This window comes from Myotis brandtii, unplaced genomic scaffold (assembly GCF_000412655.1).
Source record: "Myotis brandtii unplaced genomic scaffold, ASM41265v1 scaffold147, whole genome shotgun sequence".
NCBI lineage: Eukaryota > Metazoa > Chordata > Mammalia > Chiroptera > Vespertilionidae > Myotis > Myotis brandtii.
In genome coordinates this window covers 1,848,518-1,859,822 of record NW_005355292.1, presented here as the reverse complement: position 1 = coordinate 1,859,822, position 11,305 = coordinate 1,848,518, and the positions used below count along the sequence as shown (strand labels likewise).

At 55.1% G+C, this 11,305-nt stretch overlaps 1 protein-coding gene across 6 annotated transcripts in view; it reads left to right on the top strand.

The window, feature by feature from the left end:
• ERG (v-ets avian erythroblastosis virus E26 oncogene homolog) overlaps positions 1-11,305 on the top strand; it is a 159,071-nt gene that overhangs the window by 109,013 nt on the left and 38,753 nt on the right. For all 6 annotated transcript variants that reach the window (XM_005861297.2, XM_005861298.2, XM_014535656.1 and 3 more), the window contains one exon: positions 10,455-10,603. In XM_005861297.2, coding sequence (XP_005861359.1) covers positions 10,455-10,603 — 149 coding nt within the window. The remainder of the gene's footprint in view (positions 1-10,454; positions 10,604-11,305) is intronic.

Here is an 11,305-nt window from a genome sequence, read left to right as displayed (position 1 = left end):
GTGGGAAGAGGCTGCGATGCCAGGTGCAGGGGGATGTTTACGAGGGTGAGAGCAGCGCTGGGCTGTGAGGACAGAGCCCCAGTGTCAGCCCGAGCCGGGCTGTCCATGAATCACTGCGCTCCACCCGCCGCCCGGCCGCGGGGCCTGAAGCAGCTTTTCCATCGCCTCTGATTCAGAAATAAAACAGACCCGCCAAGTACCCCGGAGCCCTCCAGACAACCCCCTCCTTGTCTCGGGCCTGAACATACCTTTTGTGGTGACTTACCTCAATTCCTGCTCCAAACCTCGATGAGGCGTTTGTTCAGTCGCTTGGGGCTGAGTGTGGGCGCTCAGGGTTCTTAGGAAGAAAACCACGTGTGAAGGGAATTTTTAAAAATATATTTTTATTGATTTCAGAGAGGAAGGGTGAGGGAGAGAGATAGAAACATCTGTGATGAGAGAGAATCGTTGATCGGCTGCCTCCTGCACACCCCACACTGGGGATCGAGTCTGCAACCGGGCATGTGCCCTGACCGGGAATCAAACCAGCGACCTCCTGGTTCCTGGGTCGACCACTGATGCACACCGGCTGGGCAGCAAAGGGAATTTGGTGTTGAGCTGTGAGCCGGGCCTGGGGTGCCTGCTGCCCGCCTCCCGGTGAGCCCTCCCCTGGAACTGACGTCCTGGGCTCGAAGGGTGGAGCTGCCAGGGAAACCTCCTGTTGCCCCCCTGGAGCTCATCACATGAAACCACCCAATAAGCGAAAGGACATTCGTGAGGACAGTGGCATTCTAGTCAGCAGTAAGGAGCTGGAGACTGCATGGGAGGCAGCAGGGGCTTGCGTACCCACATAGGAGTGGGGGTGACGTCGATTGGGGTGTTTGGGGCAGAGTAGGGAGTCGGGAGAGGGGCTTTAGCCACACAATCACAGCCACCATGACAATAGGGACACTCAGGTATCCCAAGCATCTGGGACACTGCCTGGCAGACTCTCTCTCTCTCTCTCTCTCTCTCTCATTAATTCTCACCCGAGGATATTTTTCCATTGATTTTTAGAGAGAGTGGAAGGGAGGGGGAGAGACAGAGAGAAACATGGATGTGAGAGAGACACATTGATTGTCTCCCGCATGTGCCCCAACCAAGGCCAGGGGTTGGTCCTGCAACCAAGGTACATGCCCTTGACTGGAATCGAACCCAGGACCCTTTGGTCCGCGGGCTGACGCTCTATCCACTGAGCTAAACCGGCTGGGGCCAGTCTGTAACATTTGTTAAATGAATAATGACTAGAGAAGGCCCAGGGCCAGATGCCGAGGAGGATCTGGGGAGTGTGCGTTTATCCGTAGGCGCATGGGGTCACGGAAGGGCTGGGCTGCACGGGGCTGGTGGGTTTGTATTTGGGAAGATCACTCTGCAGTGAAGCCTGGGACCCCCCACCAGCATGTGGTGGAGAGCAAGGCAGTGGGGCTGTCTCCCGGGGCAGGAGGAATTCTGAAAAGGAAGGAGGCGGGTCTTAGAGGATGGGTCTCAGAGGATGGGTAGGTTTTCGAGGATGAGCGGTGCCTTTGCCCACCGGAAGGAGGGCCACTGATTTCCTCAATTCCACGTTGGACTTTCTGTAAGGCCCGAGTCTCCGCTAACTGTTCTGGACTGAGGGGGAATCGCAGACTTACTGTGGCCGGCGAGCCCAGGGTCGTGGCTCGGGGCTGCCTTAGGGGACGTTCTTGGATAAATGAGGTCCATTCACAGGGCACAGACGACAGGCAGGGCCAGGCTCCATCCCTGTCAGGCTCACGGCCACGCCTGTGCCATTCGCTGTGGGCTCTTTCCATGATGGACCGCCTGCTCTCCGTAGACTCTGAAAACCAACGTCAGATGCCAAGTTCATTTCGCTTTTCAACAACCAAAGCCCTTATTTTAATTTCTCGGTACATTTTTACAGGCACATTACTCCCCCCGAGCCGCCCCTCCCTCAGAAAAGGCATTACGTATGGAAGCAGCTAAAGGGAGCCTTTGTCTTGGGCTGTGTCCCAGGTGATCTTACAGACGTACATTGACTGCGTTCCCGGTGGCCCAGCCTCTGCCCTGGTCCTCAGTTCGCTCTGTGCCCAGGCCCGGGATCTGAGTGGACTCCGTCCCACTTTGCCTCTCAGCCAGGGAGCTTCTCCGAGTCCCCCTCCCACTCAGGAATGTTGGCCCGTCCTCTGCAGAGCGCGCCCCACGCTGAACCCCTCGAGGAAGGGCTGGGGAGGAGCAATGACATTCAGCTGCTCCTGAGGTGGCCAGCGTCTTTGGAGCCAGACTTACCACAATTCACGTGTGTGTCCAAGGAAACAGTGCGCCTCCCCTGTCGAGTTCACATGTGCCTTCTCCACGGGCATGTGCCCTGACCGGGAATCAAACCAGCGACCTCCTGGTTCCTGGGTCGACCACTGATGCACACCGGCTGGGCAGCAAAGGGAATTTGGTGTTGAGCTGTGAGCCGGGCCTGGGGTGCCTGCTGCCCGCCTCCCGGTGAGCCCTCCCCTGGAACTGACGTCCTGGGCTCGAAGGGTGGAGCTGCCAGGGAAACCTCCTATTGCCCCCCTGGAGCTCATCACATGAAACCACCCAATAAGCGAAAGGACATTCGTGAGGACAGTGGCATTCTAGTCAGCAGTAAGGAGCTGGAGACTGCATGGGAGGCAGCAGGGGCTTGCGTACCCACATAGGAGTGGGGGTGACGTCGATTGGGGTGTTTGGGGCAGAGTAGGGAGTCGGGAGAGGGGCTTTAGCCACACAATCACAGCCACCATGACAATAGGGACACTCAGGTATCCCAAGCATCTGGGACACTGCCTGGCAGACTCCCTCTCTCTCTCTCTCTCTCTCTCTCTCATTAATTCTCACCCGAGGATATTTTTCCATTGATTTTTAGAGAGAGTGGAAGGGAGGGGGAGAGACAGAGAGAAACATGGATGTGAGAGAGACACATTGATTGTCTCCCGCACGTGCCCCAACCAAGGCCAGGGATTGGTCCTGCAACCAAAGTACATGCCCTTGACTGGAATCGAACCCGGGACCCTTTGGTCCTCGGGCTGACGCTCTATCCACTGAGCTAAACCGGCTGGGGCCAGTCTGTAACATTTGTTAAATGAATAATGACTAGAGAAGGCCCAGGGCCAGATGCCGAGGAGGATCTGGGGAGTGTGCGTTTATCCGTAGGCGCATGGGGTCACGGAAGGGCTGGGCTGCACGGGGCTGGTGCGTTTGTATTTGGGAAGATCACTCTGCAGTGAAGCCCGGGACCCCCCACCAGCACGTGGTGGAGAGCAAGGCAGTGGGGCTGTCTCCCGGGGCAGGAGGAATTCTGAAAAGGAAGGAGGCGGGTCTTAGAGGATGGGTCTCAGAGGATGGGTAGGTTTTCGAGGATGAGCGGTGCCTTTGCCCACCGGAAGGAGGGCCACTGATTTCCTCAATTCCACGTTGGACTTTCTGTAAGGCCCGAGTCTCCGCTAACTGTTCTGGACTGAGGGGGAATCGCAGACTTACTGTGGCCGGCGAGCCCAGGGTCGTGGCTCGGGGCTGCCTTAGGGGACGTTCTTGGATAAATGAGGTCCATTCACAGGGCACAGACGACAGGCAGGGCCAGGCTCCATCCCTGTCAGGCTCACGGCCACGCCTGTGCCATTCGCTGTGGGCTCTTTCCATGATGGACCGCCTGCTCTCCGTAGACTCTGAAAACCAACGTCAGATGCCAAGTTCATTTCGCTTTTCAACAACCAAAGCCCTTATTTTAATTTCTCGGTACATTTTTACAGGCACATTACTCCCCCCGAGCCGCCCCTCCCTCAGAAAAGGCATTACGTATGGAAGCAGCTAAAGGGAGCCTTTGTCTTGGGCTGTGTCCCAGGTGATCTTACAGACGTACATTGACTGCGTTCCCGGTGGCCCAGCCTCTGCCCTGGTCCTCAGTTCGCTCTGTGCCCAGGCCCGGGATCTGAGTGGACTCCGTCCCACTCTGCCTCTCAGCCAGGGAGCTTCTCCGAGTCCCCCTCCCACTCAGGAATGTGGGCCCATCCTCTGCAGAGCGCGCCCCACACCGAGCCCCTCGAGGAAGGTCTGGGGAGGAGCAATGACATTCAGCTGCACATTGAGGTGGCCAGTGTCTTTGGAGCCGGACTTACAACAATTCACGTGTGTGTCCAAGTAAACAGTGCGCCTCCCCTGTCGAGTTCACATATGCCTTCTCCATGGCTGTCTGCAGGGCCCCTCCCAGGATGCCCTGTGGAAAACCCTCCCGAGTGAAGCCTGCACCGAGTCTTCTGAGGGGCCATTCAGTCGTGTTTTATGTCTGGGAAAGAGGCCACTCGCATGGCCTTACCAGGTGGGATCCTATAGTGTGAGGTCAAGTACTCAGCTGACGCTCTATCCACTGAGCTAAACCGGCTGGGGCCAGTCTGTAACATTTGTTAAATGAATAATGACTAGAGAAGGCCCAGGGCCAGATGCCGAGGAGGATCTGGGGAGTGTGCGTTTATCCGTAGGCGCATGGGGTCACGGAAGGGCTGGGCTGCACGGGGCTGGTGCGTTTGTATTTGGGAAGATCACTCTGCAGTGAAGCCCGGGACCCCCCACCAGCACGTGGTGGAGAGCAAGGCAGTGGGGCTGTCTCCCGGGGCAGGAGGAATTCTGAAAAGGAAGGAGGCGGGTCTTAGAGGATGGGTCTCAGAGGATGGGTAGGTTTCGAGGATGAGCGGTGCCTTTGCCCACCGGAAGGAGGGCCACTGATTTCCTCAATTCCACGTTGGACTTTCTGTAAGGCCCGAGTCTCCGCTAACTGTTCTGGACTGAGGGGGAATCGCAGACTTACTGTGGCCGGCGAGCCCAGGGTCGTGGCTCGGGGCTGCCTTAGGGGACGTTCTTGGATAAATGAGGTCCATTCACAGGGCACAGACGACAGGCAGGGCCAGGCTCCATCCCTGTCAGGCTCACGGCCACGCCTGTGCCATTCGCTGTGGGCTCTTTCCATGATGGACCGCCTGCTCTCCGTAGACTCTGAAAACCAACGTCAGATGCCAAGTTCATTTCGCTTTTCAACAACCAAAGCCCTTATTTTAATTTCTCGGTACATTTTTACAGGCACATTACTCCCCCCGAGCCGCCCCTCCCTCAGAAAAGGCATTACGTATGGAAGCAGCTAAAGGGAGCCTTTGTCTTGGGCTGTGTCCCAGGTGATCTTACAGACGTACATTGACTGCGTTCCCGGTGGCCCAGCCTCTGCCCTGGTCCTCAGTTCGCTCTGTGCCCAGGCCCGGGATCTGAGTGGACTCCGTCCCACTTTGCCTCTCAGCCAGGGAGCTTCTCCGAGTCCCCCTCCCACTCAGGAATGTTGGCCCGTCCTCTGCAGAGCGCGCCCCACGCTGAACCCTCGAGGAAGGGGCTGGGGAGGAGCAATGACATTCAGCTGCTCCTGAGGTGGCCAGCGTCTTTGGAGCCAGACTTACCACAATTCACGTGTGTGTCCAAGGAAACAGTGCGCCTCCCCTGTCGAGTTCACATGTGCCTTCTCCACGGCTGTCTGCAGGGCCCCTCCCAGGATGCCCTGTGGAAAACCCTCCCGAGTGAAGCCTGCACCGAGTCTTCTGAGGGGCCGTTCAGTCGTGTTTTATGTCTGGGAAAGAGGCCACTCACATGGCCTTACCAGGTGGGATCCTATAGTGTGGGGTCAAGTACTCGGACTGAGGGCCCCCGTGGTCTAGGTTCCAATCCAGCGCCTTCATTGCTGGTCATGTGACCTGGGCTTCACCTGTAACACCCATGCTGCAGGTACTGACATCATGGCGGCGTGTTGATGGAAAGGATAAGAACAGCTAACCCACAGTGTTTATCATGTGTGCAGGGCAGCATTTTAAGTGCTTTACCCACCTATTTATTCTCATGTAAATATTACATGAAAGGAGTTTGGAGCCATCCCTAGCATGGCAGCCCTCCCGACAGGTGTGAGGTGACAGCTCACTGTGCTTCTGATTTGCATAATAACTTTCATGTGCTCTTCAGAGTCTGGGAGAAATACCTTAACTGCGCTTATTTGCAGTAAAGACATTTATGCCCCAAACAGTAAGACAGAGGCACTTCACATTCGCCAGTGAGTATCCATTCAGCGAGCATCTATGACTTGTGTTGGCATGTTCACAGCCGCTGCTGGAAAGCACCTACGTGAATACTAAGAATCCAGGACGTAAAGGAATGCTCTTTGCCGGGTGCATTTCCAGAGCAATGTGTGGAATGTGCAAACCCTTGTGATGTCAGAGTGGAGAACGCGTGGCCCTCCCTCCAGGCAGGGCCCGGTGCAGGCGGAAGCCCGGGCTGTGGTGGGAAGTCCCCCCGTGACTCGCATCAGAATGCGCGATGGCCGTGTACAGGGCAGTCGGCAAAGAGGCCGGCCTCCCGCAGTGTGGATCCCTTCTCCCCACACCTGGGCAAAGAGATGAAAATGCAATGGTGGAGGCTTTGAAGTGTGTAATTCCAGGTCTCTGAGTCATGTTCAGATATCATTTTGTTAAAGCCATGCCTAATGGACACCCCTGGAAAATGTGCTTCTCTAGGAGTTGCCTCTGTTTCTTATGTCTGTGTATATACCTTGTGGGTGTGTCTGCCACCTGCCGTGTGGGGGGGGGAGGAGCAGTCCCCGGGGATGGCATCCTGGAATAGGAATGGCAAGTGCATTGCAGTGCTGAAGCCCAGTGACACGTGGGTCAGGGAGTTCTTGATGCCTTTCTGAAATTACAATCGTCTTTACCTTTTAAAAATATATATTTTTATTGATTTCAGAGAAGAAGGGGGGGCGGAGAGAGAGAAAACATCAATGATGAGAGAGAATCATTGATCAGCTGCCTCCTGCACACCCCTTACTGGGGATCGAGCCTGCAACCTGGGCATGTGCCCTGACTGGGAATCGAACCGTGACCTCCTGGTTCATAGGTTAAAGCTCAACCGCTGAGCCACACTGGCCGGCTCCTTTACCTTTTAAGGGCAGCATCCCACCTTTCCTTGGTGCAGGCAGGGGCCAGGCAGTGACAGTGCGTTCAGGCTGCCCAGCCTCTAGCCTGGCTCTGCGTCTCCCTGGCTCTGAGAACTGGAGCGAGCCCCTCTCTCCTGTCCACACCTCCGGACAGGGGCTGAGCTGCCCCCGCCACACCAGGCCCACTGCTACCCTCTCAGAACAGGGCACGCACGATTGACGCCACTCTTTTGCTGTTGAAACTTCCAAGAGTCAAAAAAAAAAAAAGGGGGGGGGAATGACTAAAAACTGAGACTAGGATGCCTTGGGCCCCTGTCGCCGATGTCGACCTTGAGTCCAGCAGGCGGCCCCACGGGCGACCCGCTCCCCGCTCTGTGGTTGGAGTTCCCGTAGATTTATTACAACAGCTATTTGAAATGGTCAAGAGCATAGCTCCATTCTCTCTTCCTCTGAAGCTAAAACAAGACACAGTGGGGAAAGGACTGTGCTTTCACTGTCCTGAAGGTGCGGCTGTTGACATGAGGGTGGCCTGTTTCACCACGACAGCGGGCATGGGGAAGCTCCGGGCGATGAATTATGTCTTGTGGTTATAGCACGAAAACAAACGAACTTCGCTAAAACTGCCCCGACTTTAAATACTTGCACACGGTTTTGGAAAGCGCTGGACAGTGCGAGTTAAGGGCTTATCGCCTCTGGATTTGACGGGGGTTCTGTTTTAAAGCCGTGGGAAAACTACTGTGACCCATGCCCAGAGCACGTGTCCTCAGATAACGGAAGTGAAACTGTTAAGAATAAGAAGAAAATGAAAGCATTGGTCTGAAGGGTCCATAACCCCCAAGTCTCCTATTTCTGTGACTCTATACATCTCTTTGACCTTTCACTTATTAGGTAGGTAACTGCTTTGTTGGAGAAGAAAGAACTTAGGGGGCCTGGTATTCAGCAGGCACTCAATAAAAATGGCACGGTCCAGCTGGTGTGGCTCAGGGGTTGAGCATTGACCTATGAACCAGGAGGTCACGGTTCGATTCCCAGTCAGGGCACATGCCCGGGTTGCAGGCTCGATCCCCAGTAGGGGGCGTGCAGGCGGCAGCTGATCAATGATTCTCTCATCATTGATGTTTCTATCCCTCTCTCTCCCTCTTCCTTCCTCTCTGAAATCAATAAAAATATTGTTTAAACGATGGCCTGGATGGCCGAGTGCATGAAGGACTCTCAACAGTCTCACCCTGGGCATTAGGGTTGTCACTGAGGTCTGTGCCTCACCTGAGTCGCATCTAGTCTTTCCCTGAGAAACCAGTTCCCCGTAGCTCTCTCCCCTAGTAACTCTCTCTCCTTGAGACAAGTAGACCCAAACATACCCTCCGCTCAACGGATGGAATTTTCCGAAGGGATAGGAAGCCAAGGCTCAAGTGAAGACACTCCGTGTTTTGATATTAGGATGGGTCTTGCGGAGATAAACGTGGGAAGCCAGGAAAAACTGCATCAAGAGGAAATAATGCATGTGTAGGCAGCGCTGGAAACTCCGCGGGTCCTCGCCATGGGAACGCAGGCCGTTATTATTTTTAAAGTTCCTTCGTGTTAGTACAGCTGCGAGGATGCCGTGGAGCAGGGCGGGGTGTTTCCAGGCCCATGGTCCATCCACAGACGTAAACTGCTCCTCACTCAGGGCCGGCCCAAGCTCCCTCCATCAGCACCAGGCACACGAGCAAGTGGGGCTGGGAACAAACTTGAATTTTCAAAGTCCCCAGATGCCGAGGGAATTCTCTCTGCCCCTCCTGGCCACTCCCCCACTATGGCCTTTGGGTCTGGAACGACCTTCTGCATCCCACCACAGCCCCGTGCCACCCAGAGAGGGCCCTCCTGCCTTGGCTGGCTGTGACCTTCTCAGACATGAAGGTCAAGTCCATGCGGGGTGGCTGCACATCCCCCAGTAACAAAGTGTGGAGGACACCCACACCCTCAGGCCTTGGACACGGGGAGGAAGTCTAAAATCCAGTGGAGCCTCGGGGTGTCCTGAGAAAATGAAAAATCATGTGTAGGGTTGAGGTTGGAAGGCCGTGTCTAGAAACCCACCTGGGAAGACATAACCTGAATATGAAGACGCCTCTGCAGTGATCCTGGGTTTGCCATCCGTGGGTGAACCTCTCAGAAGGATCTGACATATTTTTCTGTTTCCTGGTTAAGCTGGATTTTCTATTTGGACTTTCCTTATTAATATGATTGTACCAAATCCTATAACTTTTGAATCTCAAAAGAATTCCCGTTTTTCTTTTTCCAGCAAGGCAGGCGGTCCTTATCCTCATGGCTGTGGCTGCCTTATTCACTCAGCCCTGGGAACTGTCCTCGGGGGCCAGCAGCTGAGTCCCTCCGCATCCTCACAGCTCGCTGCGTGCCCCCCACCCAGGGTCCCAGAAGGCTGCCTCCCAGGGTGCCCGCCCGCCCCTCCCAGCCTGCCTGCTGGCACCCGAGCTGGGGACAGCGTGAGGTTCAAAGTCCCATAACTAAAGATGGGCGTGAAATTGGAATTTGACATTCCACACGCGGATGGTGTTCTGAGGTTTTGAAAAAGAGGAACTTGGTTCTAGGCTGAGCCCGGCGTCCCTCCAGCATCTGTCTACGCGGCCTGTTTACTGTCACGCAGTGAGAACTAACGGCAGTTCACCGTTTTCTGCACGTGTTTCCAATCCGTTGTTGCAGATGGAGTTTTGACATGACAGTCTCAGGAGGAGCAGCTGAAGAAATAGAAGCCAGGTGGCAGCCTTGCTCCCACGTGCCCGCTCCCATGTGCCCGCTCCTGGCTGTGCCCGAGCCTGGGTGCTTCAGAGGGGCTGAAACAATAGACATGATTCCTCCCAGTGCTGGAGACTGGAAGCCCGAGGCCAAGGTGCCAGTCGGGTTGTGGGCTGGGAGTGCCCTCTCCGAGGGTTGTGGAGGGCCAGCTCCTCACGGGGCAGAGCGAGCTCTCTGGTCTCCTCTCTTTCTCATAAGGACACACGAGTCCAATACGTTGGCCTCACGCTTGCATCTTCATCTATACTTAATTAGGAGGCCCACCTGACCGGCGTGGCTCAGTGGTTGAGCATCAACTATGAACCAGGAGGTGGTGGTTCAATTCCTGGTCAGGGCACATGCCCGGGTTGGGGGACATCTCTCATCATTGATGTTTCTCTCTCACTTCCCTCTCCCTTCCCCTCTGAAATCAATAACAATATATTTTTTTTAAAAAGAAAAGAAAACAAGAAAGAAGGGCTCCATGTTTAAATGTCATCATTTAGAGGATTAGGACGTCAACATATGGAGTTTGGGGGACACACCTTCAGTCCCTAGCGGGCCCTGAATTTGCATGGTCATGTCTCCTCCTTTCTCCCCAGTCACCTCCACCTCACCTTCCCGCTTCCCTCTGTCTCAGGGCAGGGCCAGGGCAGCGTGGTTGCCAGTTGCCACAGTAATGGAGCAATTTCTCTTTCTCCACCAGAAACTCGCCTGATGAGTGCAGTGTGGTGAAAGGCGGGAAGATGGTGGGCAGCCCGGAGGTGGGCATGAGCTACGGCAGCTACATGGAGGAGAAGCACCTGCCGCCCCCGAACATGACCACGAGCGAGCGCAGAGTCATCGTCCCAGCAGGTCAGGTGCCCTTCCCAGGTGTCCCCGAACTGTCCTTCCTGCCTGTGGCGTCCGCCCCTTCCCTGGTCTACAACAGGGGTTGTACATGGGAGCCAGCAGGCGTTTGTGCACAGACAGTGAAATGTTCACTGGTGTGTGTATGTGTGTGTGTGTGTGAGAGAGAGCGGGGGGGTGGGGGGTGGGGAATGTCCATGGAAAGTGACCTATAGGTAGGAGTTGCCCTTTCCCCCTTCCCTGGTCTACAACAGGGGTTGTACATGGGAGCCAGCAGGCGTTTGTGCACAGACAGTGAAATGTTCACTGGTGTGTGTGTGTGTGTGTGTGTGTGTGTGAGAGAGAGAGCGGGGGGTGGGGGGTGGGAGAGAATGTCCATGGAAAGTGACCTACAGGTAGGAGTTGCCCTTTTCCTTGCGATTATGTGGTGTTAAAGATCTTTTCTTTTATGAAGTGCTATTTTTAACAGGTGGTAGCCTTGCTGGTTTTTAAAAAATTGTTTCTTTCCCTGGGAAAATAAACAGTGGGGAGCTGTACGCTGCTGGCCCGTATCTAAATTGCCAGAGCATGACTCTGGGTTTGAGGAAAATGCCAGGAACTTAGTTATTTAGCAAAACTAAAGGTGATAGGACGGAGGACTCAGAGCTCCTGGGAGGAACTGGGTGAAGTAAACCTAGAACTATCATGAGGATGGCAGCATCACCGTCC